The sequence below is a fragment of the Desmodus rotundus genome, chromosome 9, assembly GCF_022682495.2.
Source record: "Desmodus rotundus isolate HL8 chromosome 9, HLdesRot8A.1, whole genome shotgun sequence".
Classification (NCBI taxonomy): Eukaryota; Metazoa; Chordata; class Mammalia; order Chiroptera; family Phyllostomidae; genus Desmodus; species Desmodus rotundus.
In genome coordinates this window covers 107,169,218-107,189,242 of record NC_071395.1, presented here as the reverse complement: position 1 = coordinate 107,189,242, position 20,025 = coordinate 107,169,218, and the positions used below count along the sequence as shown (strand labels likewise).

Sequence of the window (20,025 nt, the reverse complement as noted above, 5' to 3'; positions counted from 1 at the left end):
GGAGGCGAGTTACGTCAAAATCGCAGCCTACCCTTCTTAAAGGCGCAGGCTCACACCCCATGTCTTTTTTTTTTTTTTTCTGTTCGAACAAGTATCACGGCTGCACAAAAGTTTTCAAGATAATCAGTGAGGTCTTGGCGGCAGGGCTGCCCGGGAGAGAAACGTGTCTCCCTGAGGAGAGGGATCAGAGACGCCGGCGTAGGATTTAAGCCCATCTGTCACGCAGGGAGGCAGGAGAAAAGTACCTGGCCGGTTCCAATTCCGAGATCTTAACTTTGAGCCTCGCTTTCGCCTTCTGTTAAATGGGGTAACTAATAACGAAAGTTTTGAGGCTTAGAAGAAATAACCGTGTGAGAGTAGCCAACACAAAAATGTCGGTCCCATTCTCCCCTATTAATCCTCCCTTGTGCGGAGGACTCTGAGGTCCAGAGCGGTGTGGAAATGCCCAAGGTCACGCGGAGGTGGGACCGAGCCCGGATTAAGTCAGGTTGACCCCGGGGCTCCCGGTTTCCAGGCCAGCCTTTCCCCTCGTCCAGCCTGCCTAGCTCCGGCTACGACTCCTGCAACCTCACTGCGTACAAGCGCGCGCGCCCGCGCGCGCACACTACGATTTGTTAAGTAGTTTGGGAGCGGAGTCCCGTCCGATTATCTGTAAAATGGGGATAACTCCTGTTTGATGCGGCCCCCGTGAAGTTGTAAAAACCCAGCCCGGCGGGTAAATGTTAGCCATCACTCTGACCTTCCGCGGCTTTGGAATTGATTCAACCCGCCGCCGCCACGCAGACTAGACCACTGAGGAAGGGGAAGGAGTGCATTTACACTTGCTAGGCTGGCAAGTTAGTGGGAGCGCTGGGGTTCCCGGTGCAGCGCTCCGCCGCGGGGGGAATTAGTGCGGTAGGAGTTGTGAAACTACTCCACGTCAATGCGGTGCTGCCGACAAGCCACGCGCGACGTGGAGGTCTGCGACCTTGGCGCGCGGGCCCGGCGGGATACCAGCCGCGCGGGGGAAAGGGGTGGGCTGGTCCGGGACTTGGCCTCGAATGGGCGGGGCCGGCGTCACTCCGGGCGTGCGACCGGTCGGCCCTTGGGGGGCGGGGCCTCGCCGCGTTTTCCGGGGGCCGAACGGGCTCTGCGGCCTTCCTAATCAGCCTTGCAGCTAAGCGAGCGCGCGCGGACCCCGCACCGGCCGCGGAGCCCTCATGGGCCCGCCCGGCCCCGGGCCCCGCGCCGCACGAGTACCGATCTAGAGCCAGGTGGGTGGGGCGGAACCGGGGCTGAGGGCCGGGCTAGGGTCGGAAGCCGGGGTCTGGTGTCTGGGGGTTCTCGGGCACCCTGAGCCAGGGGTGGGCTGGGGGCGCGGAGTTGCGGGCCGTTGAGTCGACCAAGGCGGCTCCACCGGGCGCTCCTTTCTCGCGCGGCAGGGGCAGGGAGTGTAGCCGAGCGGCGAGGAGAGACCCTGCCTCCCTATTCCTACTTCTTGTTCTCTCGGTCGAATTCCCCGGCATGTAATTTTGGGGGGAGAGAGCAGAGAGTTTGTCCTAATCCCGGCCCGGGAGGGGGTGCGGGGAAGGGCCGGGAGCCGGATCTGCCGTCCGAAGAGGCGGACGGACCCTTAGGCGCCAGCGGACTTGTTTATACATATCCCGCATTGCCCAGTCCCACCTCTCTCCCTGCTCGGTGACTCCGGGCTTGCATGTGCCCGTCTCAGGGCTGGGTGTTGGAATGGGGGGTGGGGGTGCAGAGGGATGCCTAAAGCGTTTTGATCTTTGGGCCCCTGAGGCCAAACCTGGCACCCTCGCTGAGGAGATGAACAGTAGGCCTGTGTGGTGCGGATGAGGAAATGGCAGTGAGCCGTTATTGCCCATTAACCAACCGGTGACTGTCTCATTTCCTGCCTTACTACTCCCAAAGTGACCTTGGGAAGGTCACCTCATCTCTCTGAGCCACAGTCTCCCCATTGGCAAAGTGGAGATGACAGTACCTGCTGTAAAAGGCTATTGGGAGGATCACTTGAATTCACGATACTCAATGAGTGAGGACTGAGGGGACAGAGTAGTCAGAAAGAGCCCTGCCTTAGTTTCCCCCGGCCACTGGTTCTGGTTTGTGACTGAGCTTTGTTATTTTCAGAATTGGAGCTACAAGATGGCTGATCAGCATCCTGGGGGCATTAGCCCCCTCCAACAAATGGTGGCCTCGGGCGCTGGGGCTGTGGTCACCTCTCTCTTCAGTAAGACCTGGGGAGGTGGGTGGGCAGCTGGGGACTGGGGCAGATCAGAGACTGGAGGGGTCAGGAGTGGAGTCTTAAAAGGAGCCTGCAGACCCGCTCTCTCCCGCAGTGACCCCGCTGGACGTGGTGAAGGTTCGTCTGCAGTCTCAACGCCCCTCAGTGGCCAGCGGTGAGTGTCCAACCCTGGAGCCGGGAGAGGGTGGCCCCGGGGCAAAACAACAGTCTCACAGGGACAAGATTCCCGGGTCAGGTGCCAATCTCTCCTGACTTGAGGGCCTGCCTTGTATTTTAGAGCTGACGCCTCCCACCAGATTCTGGAGCCTCTCTTATACCAAATGTAAGTGCCCCGAGCCACAGGGAGTCTGTGAGGATCAGGGGAGGGAGTGTCCCAGTCTCCCCCCAGCACCTGTGAACCCCACGGCCTTCAATAGGACGGACGGACAGGCTTCCGGGTTTCAATCAGCCAGCCGTCTGTCCTGCACGAGAAGGTTCGCCCAGGGACCCCGAGGCCTCTGCTGGCCTTCCGGAGCCACGGCATCCTCATGCTTCCCCCCCTTCCACAGTGCCCTCCTCTCTCCGACCCACAGGGAAGTGCCTCCTGTACTGCAATGGAGTGCTGGAGCCCCTGTATTTGTGCCCAAATGGCGCCCCCTGTGCCACCTGGTTTCAGGACCCCACCCGCTTCACTGGCACCATGGTGAGGAGCAGCTGTGCCCTCAGCTGGGTCTGGCAGCATCCTGAGGGATTCAGGTTGCTTGGGCAGTAGTAGTCCCAGGGCAGAACAGATACTACAGAGCGTGTGGGGGCAGCCAGTGCCCTTTGGGAAAGGGTTCCCTGCAGAGGTCGTGCCTCAGTGAGGTTGTGGAGGTGAACAGGAGTCTCCCTGGAGCCAGATGGGGAATGGCATGTGTGAAGGCCCCCGGGGCCACCTCCTCCCAGCAGGCTCCAGGGCTGTGGGCAGAGGCGAGGGCATCGGGCTAGGTCCCAGCCTGGGCCAGCCCCTCACAGGCCTTTTTTGTGTTCATCCTTCCTGCCCTGGGCTGCTGTCCTCTTGGCCAGGACGCCTTTGTGAAGATTGTGAGACACGAGGGCACCAGGACCCTGTGGAGCGGCCTCCCCGCCACCCTGTGAGTGCCCCAGGCCTGCAGGCTGTCTTCCCTTGTGCCCTGCTGATCTCTAGCTCCCCTGCTGGCTGGCTGGGCGGGGTGGGGCGGGGCCGGGCCGGGCGGTGGAGGCCTGGGAGGTTTGGGAGTCCCAACTGACATCTGTTCACCCCCCAGGGTGATGACTGTGCCAGCCACCGCCATCTACTTCACTGCCTACGACCAACTCAAGGCCTTCCTGTGTAGTCGAGCCCTCACCTCTGACTTCTATGCGCCCATGGTGGCTGGGGCCCTGGCCCGCTGTGAGCACTGCCCTGGGCCCTTGATCTCCCTTTGACTGCCCCCCTCCTCCCCACCCCACCTAAGCTCAGTCCTACCTCCCAGCTTCACTCTTCACCTGCTTGGGGGTAGGGAGATGTCTCGGGATCTCAGACCCTGGGGCAGGATCTGTGAGCTGATCCCTCCCTACTGTTCCCCACAGTGGGCACCGTGACTGTGATCAGCCCCTTGGAGCTGGTACGGACGAAGCTACAGGCTCAGCATGTGTCATACCGGGAGTTGGGTGCCTGTGTCCGAGCTGCCATGGCTCAGGGTGGCTGGCGCTCACTGTGGCTGGGCTGGGGCCCCACCGCTCTTCGGGATGTGCCCTTTTCGGGTAGGCACCAGGGATGCAGGGGATGGGTTAAGGGAGCCCTTGGGTGATGCACAAGAGGTCTATAGCCAAGTCCCAACTGTGGTACCACTGATTATGAAGTCACTTACCTTCTCTGAGCCCTGGCCATCTCATCCGTGAAATGGGCTCAGCAAACAGGGTACTTGCCCAGGTTTTCATGAGATGATTCCTACAGAGAGCCTGTTACAGAAACTGGTGTGTCGCAGGAAGGCCTTTTAACTGGGAGGGAGCAGTTGCCATGGTATCGGTCAGTGGAAGACAGGCAGTGTGGACCCACCCCTCTGCCTTCCCCATGTCTAATAAGTGTACCCTGTGCCCACAAGCCTTGTATTGGTTCAACTATGAGCTGATGAAGAGCTGGCTGAGTGGGCTCAGGCCAAAGGACCAGACGTCAGTGGGCATCAGCTTTGTGGCTGGCGGTATCTCAGGGACGGTGAGTTGCCTGGGCTGGGGGTGAGGCTGGCAGAGGTTTCCTTGCATGGCAGTGCATCAGCTGCCTGTCAGGAAGCAAGCTTGCCCTCCCTGGTGATAAGGCTGGCAGTCCCTGGCTGGATGCAAGGGATGGGGGCCTGGGAATGGAGATGAACCCTACCCCCACCCCACCAGGTGGCGGCCATCCTGACTCTACCCTTCGATGTGGCGAAGACTCAACGCCAGGTTGCGCTGGGAGCGGTGGAGGCAGTGAGAGGTGAGGCGTTTGGCTGGTGTGGGGTGGGCGCACGTGGGGGTCCAAGCCGGGTCTTACTGGGCCGTGCCTTATGTCTGCAGTGTCGCCCCCACGCGCTGACTCCACCTGGCTGCTGCTGCGGAGGATCCGGGCTGAGTCTGGCACCAGGGGACTTTTCGCAGGTGAGCGAGCATCCGTGTGCGTGCCCAGGCCCTGGTGGAGTCGGGCCCTCTGGGAGCCCCCCTCTGACCCCAGCCTTGCCCTCCCGCTGCAGGCTTCCTCCCGAGGATCATCAAGGCCGCCCCGTCCTGTGCCATCATGATCAGCACCTACGAGCTGGGCAAAAGCTTCTTTCAGAGGCTCAACCTGGAGCAGCCTCTGGGCCCGTGAGAGGAGCCAGGGTGTGGGGGCCCGTCTCCTGCACAGACGGATGGACGGGGTGGGGTGGGAGGAGACTGAGCCAAGTGCCTTGTCCTCAGGTGAGGGGCCTCATATTTCTTCCCTCTCAACTCTGAGCCCCGGAGGTAGCGCCTCACCCCTTTGGGTACACCCATGCTCACTTCGGACAGCCTTCTTCCTGCTGGTCCTCACCTCAAGCCCCAGGGATCATCACTGTCCCACCCTCCCCTTTCAAGATCAAGACCAAATCTGTTACCTGCCCCCCTCTTGCCCACACCCCTGTGTGTGTGTTGTAGCCGGGCCTGCCCCTGTTATTCCTTGAGTGTAAAGATGATGAACTCTCTGCTGCCTGTGACTGCCGGGGCGGTGGGGCTGGGGGAAGCGGGCTGGGAGCGCTCTGCCCAGAGGAGGCCTGGAAGGGACCTTGGTGTGGGCTTTGGCTGCCCAGGCGATGCCCATGTAGAAGACCCCCACGCCACTTCTGTGAGGACCCAGAGTTGGGGGTGGTGCTCAATAGGCAATATCCTGACAATGTTAGGGCCAGGGCGGAAGATGGTGAGACCTCTCTCCCCAAGGGCACACTTAGTGATGGCAGAGGACAGAGGGTCGTTCACTGCCAGGCTTTGGCTTCATGGAAGTGTCAGCAACTTTGGGCCACAGCAGAATCACTCGGGATGGTCGAATGGAAGGGAAAAGGCCCTGGCAGGGCTTGCCTCCTCCATCTTACCACCCCCCACACACACACACCGCCCCGCCGCCCCAAGATGTTGTCTCTTCTCTACCTGGAGTTGAGCAAGTTCTTAAGAACTGTCAGGATGAAGGCGTACTTATGTGTCTTGGTCCAGTTCTGGGTGGACCTAGTAGTCAGGACAGTTCACACACAAGTCATTCACTCCTGAAGTGTTCTGACCCCCCTGTTCCCACAGGGCACACGCCGATTCTTTATGGGCCCCAGCATGGGCTCTGCCACGTCCTGCTAACCTTGGGACAGGGCCCTGTCCCGGCCCCCACAGACAAGCTTCCCTCAGTCCTCTGGTTTTTATTTGCCTGATTCCCTCAGAGCCCCTACACTGGGGGCTGAGAAAGAAGTGACTCCAGGGGATGAGTACAGGGACAGAGAGGCAGGGGAGATGGAGGTGCTGAGGCTGGGCCACAAGTTCCCGAGGCGGGTGAGGGGGACAGTACAGGGGAGTCCCAGGAGCGAGCCAGCCAGGCATCAGTCACCAGAAGAATGGAACAAGCTTCCCCAAAGGTTCCCTGTGGCCTTGAAGACCCCACCTGACTGCCAGACCTGCGTCCCTTGGCAGCCCTGGCTTCCTCAGGCAGGAAGTGAAAACCAGAAGAAAAAGACCCCCGGCTGGGTGGGCAGCGTTCTCTGGAAGGGTGGCCTGGACTGGGGCACTTTGAGGAAAGGCAGCAGGCATCTGCGCCCCTGGCAGGTGGGACCGGCACAACCCGCACTTCAGCTGGGGCTCAGTGCGGGGCTGCCCTCAGGGCTGTCGCTCACCAGGCACTCGTTGGATTTGAAGCTCGCCAGGGACTTGCAGCTGGGGATGGAGGCCAGGGAGCCGCAGAGGCCCAGCATGGAGGGCGTGGGGTCCTTCCCTGGGGAGAGAGGGGGGGTGAGGCCAGGCCAACCAGTCTGCATGTGTGTGGTGGGATGTGGGCTCAGGCTGGGAAGGGGTAGCTCCTCAGGTCTCCCCTCCCCCCAGGAGACTTCCCTCCTTTCTGCAACATTTGCATTTCAATTAACCTTGACGAGCGCCTGCCCAGGCCATGCAGAGCTGGGAACACTATTGTAATCGTCAGTCTCTGTCTCTGTCTCCCCCTGAGGTTCATCCTCTCTTTGTCCGTTTATTAAACACAACAGTGAGCACTCGCTCTGTTCCAAGCACTGGGGATACAGAGAACGGACGAGACACGGTCCTTGCCCTCAAGGAGCTCACAGTCTGGTGAGGAGACAGACACACGGACAATCACAAACAGTGTGGCAGGGTCACTTGTCCAAGGCCCGCCTTGTCTTAAGATCTAGGGTCATCCAGTACAGGAGGGTTTGGGGGAAGAAAAGACAGGACATCCAGGCACCAGGAAAACTAGGGTGGGAAACCCAGGTGAAGCCACGGGGCGGGTAACGCAAAGCGCATGCGTTGAAGTCCTGGACATTCGCGTGAAGGGAGCCGCTAATTTGGCTCTGAGCTTCCTGGCAGCCAAAGAAAAGGGGGAAACAAGGGTCAGGCAAGCGGTTCACAGAGTGCATGAGATATGAGCGAATTAGGCAAAGAACTCCCTGGGAATTTGAACCCCTCGAGAATGTCATGATACCAGAAAGCTATTAAGCCCTCACTGCATGCCAACACTGGTGATCACCTTAATCCACACCCCCCCGTCTTACAGGTGAGAAGGGTCCAGCAAGGAGAATAATTGACCACGGTCCACAGCCAGAGGAGGCGCAGCTGGGGTTTGCACCAGGGTCTGCCTGGCACCCAAACTAAGCTCTTAACTGCCGTTCTGACCTCTCTAGAAGGGCTGAGGGCAATGTCCAGGGCCTGACTACAAGCCCCACAGCCTGGCCTGAGCCCTTCTTGCAGGGAGGCTGGGTGCTGGATTGGGGGCTCACCGATGGGGCCCCAGGGCTCCTCGTCCTGCTTGCCTTCTCCCAGGCGCTGAGAGTCTGAGCTCAGACTGGCTTCGGCTGACAGCGGCTCCGTGCTCATGAAGCTGTGTCTGCGCAGAGCGGAGAGCAGGTGTCCGGGCAGAGGCCCAGTGCCCCCCAGGCCACCTCCCCTAGGAGGAGCCCTCACTCGGGCCCAAGCGGGGCCTGGCTGTGCTTACCTCCGGTAGAGCTTGGGGTCGCTGACACCCTCCGCCCTACTGAGCGTTCCCAGGGAAGGCCATTGGTTGACCAGGGGGGTGGTGAGCTCCTTGGAACCCTGGGCCAGGGGAGCGTGGTCACCAGGGATCAGACCTGTCCTGGGATGGGGATGGGGGGGAGGGGGTCAGGCTGGCTAGAAGAGGGAGCAGAAGTAGGGAAGGGGGCCTCAGCAAGGGGTGAGGGGAGGGGTTAGGATTGAAACCCGGGTAGCAGAAATGGGGACAGTACTGAGGATCAGTGGGGCAGATTCTGGGAGTCAGTGGAGGGTACTGGGAGGGGTCAGAGAGGTGACAGGGATTAGTGCACTCACGTTGGAGCTAGAGAGTGAAAGGATGTGGGAATCAGTAGAGAATAGTGTAGGACCCCAGAAATGTAATTGGGGGGGGCAGTGCTTGGGACATCATGCTGGGAGGTCATTGGCTGATGAAAGGTTTGGTGGGAAAATGTCGGCGTGAGGTCAGGGGTCACCATGGGTGATGACACTAAGTAGCAGATCAGAGGGAAATAATTCAGTCACATTGGAGATCTCTGAGTAACAGAGGTCCTTGTGAGTAATGTTGGGGTCCCCGGAGTAATGTTGGATGGCCGTTCTCGCTGATGGTGGGTAGTTGAGGATGAAGTGGGGAGTGGGTTTTGGAGGGATCCCAGAATGTTCATTGAAGATAATGTTACAGATTGAAGGTCACTGGTAGGACCTCAGGGTAGGGGTGATGGGGCAGTGGTTTGATACTAGCGGTTGGTTGAGTTGGGTGCGGGTATCAGGGAAGGCGAGGGTGGAGTCAGCGGGGCGCGCTCACAGCTGCTCCTGCAGCTCCAGAATCACGCCTTCCAGCTCCCGCTTCTCGCGCTGGTTCTGCGCCGCCGCCTCCTCCAGTTGCAGCTGGAGCCTCCGGTTCTCCGCCTCCAGGTCCTTCAGCTGCGACTCGCGCAGACGCACGAGCTCCTCCAGGTAGCCCTGCGGAGCCGGGGCTCAGCCCAGGCGGCGTGAGCAGGGTCCCCGCAGCCGGCCGGCCCGCCCCCCTTCTCCCTCCCAGCGGCCTGTCACCCGCGCCGCGCGGCGCGCACCTTCTGCGCGTAGACGATGCGGAACTTCTGTTCCATCTTGTGCCACTTGCTGTACCAACTGTCCTCGTCGGTGACGAGCGGCAAGTACGGGTGCTCCGGCGAGTTGTCCTCGCTCGTGCTGCTCTCGGCGCTGTGCCTCTCCTCCTCATCAGTCAGGTAGTCGTAGCTGGCGGGAGGGAGCAGTGGGCACCGGCCGACTCGCGCGGCGTCCCACGCGGCCCCGCCGGGCTGGGGGCTGCGGCGCCCGCCCAGCCAGTTCCCTGCCGCCATCCCCGCCCCTCCGGGCGGGGGCCTGCCCGCACCCACCGCAAAAATCGGGCTTCTCACCTCTGAGTGAACTTTAGGTAGGGCGTGTAATCGATGACCACGGGGGTCTTCCCGTCCAGCACTTCACCCTTTAGACAGAAGCTGGGGGCAGAGAACCCATAGGGTTAGGGTGGGTATGAGGGGATGGGGGTGTGGACATTCGCGGGGGGCACCCCACCACCGCCACTGCCCCCGACACCCAGACCCTACCTGAAGTCTATGGCGCTCAGCCCTATCAGCATCCCCGTGAGGACCGTGGCTTCCTCCCGCAGCATGATGGCTCCCGAGTCGTAGAAACGTCTGTAGGGAGGGGAGGGGGGACTGATGGTGCAGCGTCCTCCCAGGGAGCCCCCATCCCTCAGGGCCTGTTTTGTTGGCTTATTACAAATTTTTCCCAGAGGAAAGAGGTATCTGCTTCTTGCTCATCCCCCAGGTGTGGGTCTTGTGTCTCCCTCAGCCTAGTGCCCACTGGGAACAGCACCTGTGTCTCCCACCTGTTAGAATGTTTCCCCTGAGAATAGACTCCCCTCAACCCTCTGAACTACCCCTTTCCCCCAGTACTGGGTCATCCCGATCCTTAAAATCCAGGAACACACCGGTCCGTCGCTCCCCGCCCCCCGCCCCCCCAGCCCATCCCGCCTGTGGCGCTGCCTCCGGACACAGTGCAGGGAACAGAGCTGCACGCGGGGACTCTGCGTGTGGGCAGCAAGCACACACTGCTGCCTCTGTCCGGGGGCGGGAAAGGCTGTGTGTTGTAGTCATGAAACAAGGCCAACACATAAAATGATACACAGTCGGGACTTGTCCAGATGTGTGTCTAAATGTAGAGCTGGGAATGAGACCAGTACTGGGAAGTGATGGAAGATAATGAGTAACTTGGAAGAGGTGATGGTGGTGCCAAAGGTGTGTTTCAGGACAGAAGTCTGGACTAGACAGTCTGGAGGAGAGGAAAACTAGTAGTGCATGCTGGGAATTGTAGTCCAGCTAGGGAAGGTTGCTGCAGGAACTCAAGGATGGAGTATGTTTAGGCAGTGAACATGTACACTGACTGGGACCTGCGGCCTGAGCTGACTGGGGGGCCTGACCTGGTGGTCCGGGTGTCCCGCAGAGCTGTGGTGATGTACTCTGACATGCGCTTCTCCATCAGTGCTACCCGGATCCATGCCCGGCCCTGGAAAGCACACTCACCTTTACTTGCAGCCCTGAAAGGGGCCCAGGCGCACACCATTGGGTCTGGACCGTTTGTGGCTCTTCTCCCCAGTCCCCATGGCTGGGGTAAGGACCAAAAAGTAGGCAGTCCCCCTGTATCCAGAGCGGGGAGCAGCGGCCCTGGCCCACTGCAGGCCACCCACCTTGGCTCGGGCTGTGCTGATGTTCTCCATGTTTTCGATGCTGCCCACGCAGTTGTTGGGCACTTTGCTGCAGGCCAGCCGGATATAGTCCCAGAAGCCCCGCTGACCATCTGAGCTGAACCAGCTCACGGGACCTGCTGGGGCACAGGCTGAGCCAGGGCAGGGAGGGGGCTCAGCAAACAAGGGAGTTTGGAGAGGGTCCATGTAATAGGGCACATAGTATAAGCAGCCACATACATACATACATACATAGCGCCTACCCCAAACATGGGTGCGCACATACACATGTACACAAAGGGCACGCCAGCATATAACTGCATGTCCAGAAGACCCCTTCCCTTCTTCCCAGCTCTGTGCGTGAGCTTCTGTGCGTGGCCCAGAATTGGGACCAGGGGTTCAGAAAGCCACGGAGTAGGTCAGAGGGGGGGGGGGCTGGGAGCTGAAGGTGGGGGTCGGGAGGGCTGTGCAGTGAGGGGCAGGAACCTGGGCCCACCTTTGAAACGGTGGCTGAGGATCTGCTCCAAGATGGCTGCAAAGTTCACAAACTCCTCGGACGAGTCGTCAATGGGCTCCGCTGTGTACTTTTCCAGCAGGGTTTTCACGGAGAACCTGGGTGGGGCAGGGGAGTAGTGGGGCGTCTGGTGAGAAGGCAGGGTGATGGTGGCAGGGGAAGGGCATCAGGCAAAGACAGGGACAAAGGGCAGAGAAGTCATGAAGAGCATGGGTGGTAGTGGGGTGGCAGGGGGAAAGAGGGTGGGAAACAGGTGAGAATATAGTGACCACAGAGGCACTGAGACATGGGAGCGCTAAGGTGGCAGGTGGGAGACTGACAAAGTGGGTGGCAGGAAATGTAACAGCCAGAGAAAGGAAGCTTCGGGAACCAAGTATGAGAGGGCCTGAAACAATAGGCAGAAAGTCCCACTTCTAGAGCCACTCCCCCTTGCCCACCCTCTGAGCTGCATCCTCTCTGTGTGTGGGTTGGGGTTTGGCAGGAGTGAGAAGCTGGTTTGCACCCATTCCCTGAGCCATCTTCTGCTCTGGAATAACCTGCAATCCCTTCTGGGGTGGAAGGTCACCTGTGCCAGGGCCTGTGAGTTGGCATCAAGCACATGGGGTGTGGGCATGGATGGTGGCCAGGTGGGCTCTCAGCACACCGGAGCCCCCCCTTCCCCCTTCTCCTTCCCAGCTTGGCCGCCTACACACCAGCTGCCCAGAGCCAGGCGGTGCAGAGCTGGGCTGGGGGTGTGCGGGGTGTGGGTCTGACGGACACATTGGGTGGGGGGAGCACTGGTGGCAGATCTGTGGAAGGGGCTTTGGGGGTCCCGATACCAGGCTTCTCAGAGACAAAGGGAGAAGTCAACCCATTACTGCCCTATCGTGGGGGGCAGAGCAGATGCGGGGGGTTGCTTGGAACTGCCTTTTTTCCCCTAAGCTTATGGAGCCCCATCACGTGACAAGCACTATACCTTGCATGTATTATCTCCCATCCTTACAACAGCCCTGGGAGGTCGTTCCTCTTATTATCACCATCATCCTCATTTCACAGATAAGGGGCTGACGGATTTGTTCAGAGTTGCATCACTGCAGCTCTCAGGATGCAAGGAGAGATGTCTGATTCCAAAGCCCTTGCTCTTTCCGCTGCATCTTGTGGCTTCCTGGTGGCTGTCAAATTCCCAAGGACTTGAGCAGCCCCTGCCCCTTCTGCCCTCTGTCCTCCACTCTGCATGCAGGCTCCAGCCGTGGGGCACTGGCCTCCCTGGCTCCCAGGCCAATGGCATAGCTGAGTCCAAGGGCCTCCCTCCCTTCCCTTTGGGCTTAGAGTTGGTCTGGCCTGGGATCTGAACCAGGCCAGTGTTGGGACTGCACTAGGGGGAGACAGTCTGGTAGACTCAGTTCTCTTTCCTTGTGATACCTGTGTGGCTTTGGACAAGTCATTTAATCTCTCAGAGGCCTGTTGTCTGGGGCACAAACAGGAATAATAGTACTTGCCTTGTTAAATTTTGGTTCCAATCCCAGGCAGGACTGGGAGAAGGTGAGTGTGTACAGTCCTGGTGAGGAGCTGGGCCATGAATGGGAAGGTTGGGACATTATCTGGGTTTCATTATGCAGCTCCCTCGCCCCCACCCTGATGATTTCTTCTGGTCATCTGGGTCAGACCACAGTGGGAGCCTGGAGCTGGTTTCTGTGTGACAGCCATCTGCCATTTGTCCTCAGGGGTGCTGCAGAGCTGGCCATCGCCCCGGGGAGCCCCATGGTGTGCTCCCCGTTAGGAGGCGCAGTGACTGCTGCAGGTTACCATGGAGACAGGGAGGCCATGGCCCAGGGGAGCCTTCAACCTGCTAAAGGGAACTGTTGTGGGAGCTGGAGGCGAACCATGTGACAGTGATGAGGCAGCTGAAACCCGAGGGGTTTCTGAGCCTTTGTGATGCCCCCTAACCCCCGCCCCCTGACGAAAGCCAATCTCTCACACTGCAGCTCTAAGTTCACTTTCCATCCACCAGAACCTCCGCTTCTGCAGCCTAGGCCAAGGGGAGTTCCCTCCTTCCCCACATACTCAAGCAGTCCAGCTGCCCTGGCTGGCAAGAGAAAGAAGAGGAAACTAGGAGGTCAAGGGGGAGGAGAGGGACAGGAGGGGCATCGTCAGGGCAGGGCTATGCTGTGTGCCAGGCCCTGGGCCAGGCTCCCACATGGATTAGGTCATCACCATTCCTTGTCGAGGCTGGTACATCTGTGACGGGGATGATGAGGCACCCAAGGCCCGGAATGTGGAGGAAACTTCGCCAAGGTTGCACAGCTAATAACTGGGGAAGTAAGAGCCTGAACCTAGGGCCATCTGGGCCCAAGGCAGAAATCTTTGTTCTACACCGCACTGGCAGGGTTGGGGTGTGGGGGCGGAGGCGGTGGCCGGCACTCTGCACTCTTCCCTTCTGTAACATTTCGGGCATTTTTACGGAGGTCTGACGTGCGCCGCATTGTGCTAGGCACGAGGGACCCAGTGGTGGGGGACAGGCACCACTATAGTGTGGCTGGGTGTGTGCCCAGGAACCTGGAAGGAGCTATAAGACACACTAGACAGGGCATCAGGTGGGCATTGATTCCAGTGTGCAGGCAGGCGGGGCTGGCAAGGGAAGACAGCTGAGATGTGTACTGGGAGCTCCCTGCCCTCAGAGGTGGCATGGTGGGGGGACAGGGCGATTGCAGGTGGAGAAGCAGCTGACATGGGGACCCTAGGGGGAGGGATGAGTGTGGGGGTGCTGAAGTGGAGAGGCTGAGCAAATGACCGTTCCTGGCTTCAGGGCAGGGAAGGGAGGGTGAGCCTCTGCAGGGCGGAGGGGGGAATGTTAACTTGGGCCTGCCCTCCCAGTCTCCTCCCCTGGAACCAAGGAGACCCAGGTTTCTTTGGCCAGGCCCCCAGTCCTTCCCACGGCAGGGGCAGCGCCCCTCACCCTGCACTGGGTGAGTTCAGGGTCTTTGCCCACGTGTCAGGTTGACCCTGTCACAGAGGAGGCCACCACTCCTGCTTCACCACTCCAGACAAGCTGGGCCGTTGAGGAGCGAGGGTGTGCTCGGGGTGATCATGCGCCTGCCCCATCAGTTCTCCTAGGCCCGCTGCCTGCCTGCCTGCTCCCTGCCTGCCTGCTCCCCGCACGGGAGCCAGCCTTCACCCCCCTCCCCCTCACGCACAATGTCACTTCCTGGTTCTCACAGGAAGCTGCGGTACCAATTAAACACCCCTCACCTTCCAGGCCCCAGGCTGGCCATAGGCCTAGCTTGGCCCAGAAGGGTAGAGAACAGACCTTCAAACCCCGTCCCAGGTCTGGGCCTTTGGACGAGCTCCCCTTAACCCTGTGCCGCCTCCCTTTTCTCCGAGGCTGCTGTGCATCCTCCCGCCGGCACGCACATCCAGGCTTCCAAAGCCCAACCCCACACCTCTCCCCGACCACCCCACCCCCACCCGCCCACGGAGCCCACCTGCACACGGTAATCAGGTTCCTACGCTCCACGGCCACATTGCGGGAAGACGCTTTCTTTGAGGACAACCCCAGAGCCATGATGGTCTGGACAAAGCTCGCTTCCATCCAGATGTGCAGCCACTGCTGCCGCTGCCAGCCGCCCCTTGCCCCTCCTGGTGCCCGGGCCCCCGGCCCCCGCCGGGTCACGGCTGGGCCCTCTGCCCGTCGGGGCCCCTCGTCCCCTCTACGGCCATCCTCCCTGCCACCGCGCTGGGTGCCCGGCCCCTTGGCTCCCTCCCCAGGTGGTGATTCCGGAGCAAAACAAGGCCGGGGAGGGAGCTCTCCGAGGTGCTGAGCCGGGGCTGTCACCCCCTCCCCTAGTCGCCCGCCCCACCTCAGCCAGTGACGTCAGAGCCCTGGGGCCCCGCCCCCAGCAAGCCGAGGACCAATCCGCAGAGGGTTCAGGATTTGGAGGGGAGGGAAGAGGACCAGGGCCCCAGGGAGGGTGGAGGGGGTCCCCACAAGAGACAGGGATTGGAAGAACTAAGAGGGGGCATCTGGGCTGTGCTCTACCCCCATACCCAGAGCCCGGGACCCATCGCCTTGAGTCTCTGAGCTCCGACACCTCTACTCTCCTGCTTCTGACCTGTGATCAGTGGCGTCTAGCTCAGATTCCCCCCAGCTGCCTGAGGGATGGAGGTCCTCGCCTCCTGTGCCCTCGTCCCGGCACAACCCCCACCTTCTTAGCAAGACCAGGGCCAGGTCTGTGTCCAGAGAGGGCAGGTGGCCCTACACTGCTGACTCAGGAGGCCAAGGAGCAGTCAGAGAAACTGCGTATCTGTCTGGGCCCAGGATCGACTGCGCTGCGGCAGCCAGTGGAGTCTACGGCTCCGGGGTGGGGGATGAGAATCCTGAATCAGCCGTGGGAGCCGAGCGCCTGGAACCTCTCAGGACAGTGAGTGGAGAGTAGACAGACAGCTAAGGGCCTGGGCTCTGCGTGGGTTCCCGGCAATAGAACTGGAGCCCACGGTAGTGTCAAAGCAACTAGAGGGGGTGCGGCCAAGGCACTGTTTCTCCTCTGAGTCTCACACGCTAACCCCACCCTAGGGGCGTCTGGCTTTTGGTTAAGCTCCCTGCTGACAACGTTGCTGGGCAGTGCCACCAACCCTCTCTGCAAAGCTAAGGAGGTTCCCGCAAAAGCAGTTGCATCTTTCACAGGAGGGGGCAGGGAATGGAGGCACAGTCTGGCTTCCCTGCTGCCCTTTGCCTCCCAGTTGCTCTCTCACATTCCGGCTCCATCGTGCCCCATTCCCCAATTCAACCTGTTCTCTTTCACCTCCTGCCATCCCGGGCTCCCACAGAAAGCCTTTCTGTGTTGGTTAGAGGGGCTCCACTCTTCTCTGGCTGGGCTCAGGAATGTCTGTCCCAGGCTCAGCTCTCGTCCATTCACCAACTCTGTCTAACGACTGGATTCACTCTACTCTGCTAATGGATGGGCAACATCTCCACGTTGATTCAGACCTGTACCCACATCTGAATATGACCAGCAGGACGTGGCCCTCTGTTAGCACAAACAGAGGAGGTGGAGATGGAAGACCTACAGAGAACCTCCCAACTGTTGTCTGACTCCCCGGGGGCTGGGGAGAAGGTCCCGATTCCTGGCTCTTCTCTCATGTCACTGAGCCTCTACCTCAATTCATGGCTCCCAGGACCTCAGGCTTAGTTTTTTCTGTCCCTCTTTTGCCTTTTCCCTCTTGCCTCATCTCTAGAAGCCGTTGTTAGCATCCTCCTGCCTCCAAACTCATGGCAAGCGGCAGTCGTGATGTTCTTTTGCTTTCCAATTGCAAGATTTATCTTATGCGCAAAAGAACACACAAAACACTAATATGCAGTTTAAAAAATATTGACAAAGCAAACACTTGTGTCATTACCTCAAGGACTGAGAAAGAACATTGTCAACACCCAGGGCCTTCCTTATGTTTCTCCCAGATCTCACCTTAGTTCATCCACCAAGAGATAACAACCACTGTCCTGGATTTGTGATAATCATTTCCTTGACTTTCTTTATAGTTTTATCATCTGCATGACCAGCAATAAAAATATAGTTTAGCCTTGGCTGATGTGGCTCAGTTGGTTGCAATATCGTCCCATCACTAAAGGGCTGCAGGTTCAATGCCTGGACAGGATTCTCTCTCGGTCGTGGGTTCAGTCCTGTTCCCTGGACACCGACGATCCGAAGTCTGAGCACATGCAGGAGGCAGCCAATCGATGGTTCGCTCTAGCATTGATGTTTCTCTCTCTCCCTTCCTCTTGCTCTAAAGGCCATGAAAAAATGTCCTCGGGTGGGGGATACACACACACACACACACACACAGTCTGTCCGGGGAAAGTCCAGCCATTATTAATATAAGGAGAACAGTTTGCCCGACATCACGTAACTTGGCAGCCAAGGAGAGAGGACTGGAATGCACATGTGTGAACAATGATGACTGCACTGTATAGTCAGTGGGGGTGGTAGATGCCGTTGAGTGAGCATGTGTACTGTGTGGCCGTCGCTTTCAAAATGACTGAGGAGTAGAGCGACAAATCTGCATCGAATTTTGCATTAAGCTTGAACACCCCTCCGCAGAAACTGTCTGGGTGAGTCAGAAGGCCGAAGCTATGGGCAACTGGTGATGGGCAGCTTTATCACAGCGATGCGCCGGCTCATGCATCACGTCTTGTGCAGTTTTTTGGTGAAACATCAAATCACCCAGGTGACTCAGTCCCCCTAGAGCCCAGATTTGGTGCCCTGTGACGTCTGGCTTTTCCCAAAACTAAAATCACCTTTGAAAGCAAAGAGATTTCATGCCATCAATGAGATTCAGGAAAATAAGACGGGGCAGCTGATGGTAATTGGGAGAACTGTGGGAGGTCCCAAGGTGTGTATTTTGAAGGGGACCGAGGCGTCACTGTCCTGTGTAGAATGTTTCTTGTATCTCCCTTAGTAAATGTCTATTTTTCATAAGGTGTGGCTGGATACTTTCTGGACAGACCTTGTATACAGCATGTGACATTTCAATACAAATAGATCTTCAAAGTTTGGGGAAAACCGTGCACTTGAGCGAATGAGGTGGAGATACCAGAAGTTCCTTGGCAGAGCCTTGGGAAAGGGGTCTGAGGGCTCCGAGGGGTGGGTGCACCAGGATGAAATTATCATTACAGAGGAGCAGAGGGGCCTCCAGCCAACTGTGTTCCTCTTGAGGACCCGAGCTAGTTCCTCCAATAAAGCAATAAGAAACTTGTTTGTCGGAGCCCCCGGGCCCCATGTGCAGCTCAACAGCGGCTCTCCTCCGCAGCCCCAAATCAGTGGTGGCAGAAGCTGCTGTGGAAGCGGGCTTCCCAGAGTCCGTGGGTGTGTGACAGGGGCTCAGAGCTGAGGCCAGGCCCAGCACTTAGTCACTACTTAGTCACCACAGTCCAGGTGGACGTAATTCCTGTAATGGGAGGAAGGCCAAACGGCAAGCTGGGATGTCATGTGACCGCCTACAGACCGTGGGCTTTCTAGGTGGGTGGACTGACAATGAGGGTATTTCTTGACTTACACAGCAGGAAAAAAGTGAGCAAGGATGAGTGAGCAGCAGGCTGATGTCACCGCTGCAAAGGAAAATCATGATCCCTCACCCGGTGTCCAGACCCAAACCTTTTTTTTTTTTTTGGTTGCAGAGCCCATTGATTCAAGGGGAGGCCAGTTTCCCTCAGGAAAAAGTTGCAAAGCTTATTTCACAGTGATTATTTTGCTCCTCCCCCAGAGGTACTCCCAGCCATTATCAGAGTAACTGTGAATGGAAGAAAGGGGATGATCAGACATTTCAAGCCTTTGGATGCAGGGTCTGAGCTGACGCCGATCCCAGGGGACCGGGGATTCCATTAAGAACACGTCCTAGAATGGGGCCAGGTGATGAAAAGACACCTGCCCAAGCCTGTCCCACAGTGGGAGTGAGAGGCTCACATCCCCACCTGGTGGGTATTTCCCTGGTCCCTGAGTTCATAATTGGAATAGATGGATAGTACGTAACAGCCAGCAGAACTCTCACCCCGGTTTCCTAAAATAAGAGCTGTTAGCCCTGGCCAAGCTGCTCAGCTGGTTGGGGTATTGTCCAGGTCAGGTCACGTGCCTAGGTTGTGGGTTTGATCTCCAGTCAGGGCATGTATGGGGGGCAACCGATGAATCTCTCTCTCCCTCTCTCTCTTCACTGAACATATCCTTAGGTGAGGATAAAAAATTATTTTTTATAAAAGACCTGTTAGAGTAGGAATGGAGAAGTGGAAAATCTCCCTACCCTTGCCAAGATAGTGCATCAGCAGACATGCCCCTTTCCGGGTGGGGAATATAGTGATTACAGACTCCCACAGAGGATGCAGTCGGGGTCTCTGTCGTGTCTCCATTGCACTCATCAATCCGCCCCTTGGCGAAAACCAGACGGTGGTGGAGTGAGCCAGTGCAAGCCCTGCTTTCGCTGCTGTGCCAGGTGGTGCGGCAGTTTTCCTAGAACAGAGTGTTACAGCCCCTGACGTTCAGTCCGTGGCTATGCATTCGGGGAAGAAAGAAGGATTAGAATCTTACAAAGGTACACTTCCATTTCCCCTCTCCCTGACCTTGAACGTTGTTGTTCCGCATTGTATTTTAGTTGACATTTCCATGCTTGTTGACGAAATTGAGTATTTTTCACATGCTTGTTGGTCATTTGGGTTTTCTCTACTATGAAGTTCCTATTCAAAGCATTTTGCTTATTTTCTCTTGGACTTTTTTAAAAACTCACCTGAGGATATGTTTATTAATTGGGTAGAGAGAGGCAGAAAGAGAGAGAGAGGGAAATCGACTAGTTGTCTCCCATACTCACCCCAGTTGGGGATCAAACCGAAGCCTAGGTTCAAACCCGGGGATCAAACCCGCAGCCTTTTGGAATATGGGGTGATGCTTCAACCAAGTTACCCAGGCCAGGGCTCTTGGATTATTTTTTAATTGCTTTGTATCTTTTGTCACTTATATGTACTACAAATTATCTTCTCACGTTCTATGGCTTGCCATTTGGTCCTCTTTAAGGTATCTTTTCATGAACAAAAATTCTTAATTTTAATATAATGAAATATCACTGTTTTTGTCTCTTGTTCAAGAAATCTTTCCTGCCAGGGCTGGGTGGCTCAGCTGGTTGGAGCGTCGTCCAAATTCTCCAAGGTTGAGGGTTCGATCTTTGCTCAGGGCACATACAAGAATCAACCAATGAATGCATCAATAAGTGGAGCAACAAAGCAATCTATTTCTCTCTCTCAAAATCAATAAATGAAAAATTGGAAAAAAAGGAACTTTTCCTAGCTTGAGGTTGTGGTGTATTTTCTTATATTACCTTACAAGAGTTTTATGGTGT

General features: G+C 57.8%; 2 protein-coding genes across 9 annotated transcripts; one reads left to right on the top strand and one right to left on the bottom strand.

Moving 5' to 3' along the window:
* The first annotated feature begins 1,094 nt into the window (after nt 1-1,094).
* SLC25A39 (solute carrier family 25 member 39) lies at nt 1,095-5,412 on the top strand. Of its 4 annotated transcripts, none has more exons than XM_053911473.1 (12): nt 1,095-1,253; nt 2,128-2,227; nt 2,337-2,396; nt 2,520-2,564; nt 2,815-2,924; nt 3,287-3,354; nt 3,508-3,632; nt 3,812-3,985; nt 4,327-4,436; nt 4,610-4,691; nt 4,772-4,852; nt 4,945-5,412. In XM_053911473.1, exons 2-12 carry the CDS (start codon nt 2,143-2,145, stop codon nt 5,058-5,060), a joined length of 1,056 nt encoding a protein of 351 aa, XP_053767448.1. In that variant the 5' UTR covers nt 1,095-1,253; nt 2,128-2,142; the 3' UTR covers nt 5,061-5,412. The 4 variants fall into 4 exon arrangements, with proteins under 4 accessions (XP_053767448.1, XP_053767446.1, XP_053767447.1 ...); XM_053911471.1 differs by having other exon boundaries at nt 2,791-2,924; XM_053911472.1 differs by having other exon boundaries at nt 2,319-2,396.
* Nucleotides 5,413-6,092: 680 nt separating this feature from the next.
* RUNDC3A (RUN domain containing 3A) lies at nt 6,093-14,997 on the bottom strand. 5 transcript variants are annotated; one of them, XM_053911467.2, is made up of 11 exons: nt 14,637-14,997; nt 11,158-11,273; nt 10,665-10,813; nt 10,398-10,483; nt 9,523-9,612; nt 9,334-9,414; nt 9,007-9,172; nt 8,739-8,896; nt 7,902-8,039; nt 7,687-7,793; nt 6,093-6,674 (listed from the first exon to the last, which is right to left on the bottom strand). In XM_053911467.2, the coding sequence occupies exons 1-11, from the start codon at nt 14,741-14,743 to the stop codon at nt 6,532-6,534; spliced, it is 1,341 nt and encodes a 446-aa protein (XP_053767442.1). In that variant the 5' UTR covers nt 14,744-14,997; the 3' UTR covers nt 6,093-6,531. The 5 variants fall into 5 exon arrangements, with proteins under 5 accessions (XP_053767442.1, XP_053767440.1, XP_053767441.1 ...); XM_053911465.2 differs by having other exon boundaries at nt 10,665-10,801; XM_053911466.2 differs by having other exon boundaries at nt 10,665-10,798.
* Between the last annotated feature and the right edge of the window lie 5,028 nt (nt 14,998-20,025).

Excerpts from the sequence above, each read along its gene's own strand:
- RUNDC3A (XM_053911467.2), bottom strand. The coding sequence starts at position 14,743 with ATGGAAGCGAGCTTTGTCCAGACCATCATGGCTCTGGGGTTGTCCTCA. Across the intron at positions 11,274-14,636 it reads AACCTGATTACCGTGTGCAG|GTTCTCCGTGAAAACCCTGC; the intron begins GTGGGCTCCGTG and ends TGCCCCACCCAG. Across the intron at positions 8,897-9,006 it reads GCATCGTCTACGCGCAGAAG|GGCTACCTGGAGGAGCTCGT; the intron begins GTGCGCGCCGCG and ends CCGGCTCCGCAG.
- SLC25A39 (XM_053911470.1), top strand. The coding sequence starts at position 2,143 with ATGGCTGATCAGCATCCTGGGGGCATTAGCCCCCTCCAACAAATGGTG. Across the intron at positions 4,437-4,609 it reads CTGGCGGTATCTCAGGGACG|GTGGCGGCCATCCTGACTCT; the intron begins GTGAGTTGCCTG and ends CCACCCCACCAG. Across the intron at positions 4,692-4,771 it reads AGCGGTGGAGGCAGTGAGAG|TGTCGCCCCCACGCGCTGAC; the intron begins GTGAGGCGTTTG and ends TTATGTCTGCAG.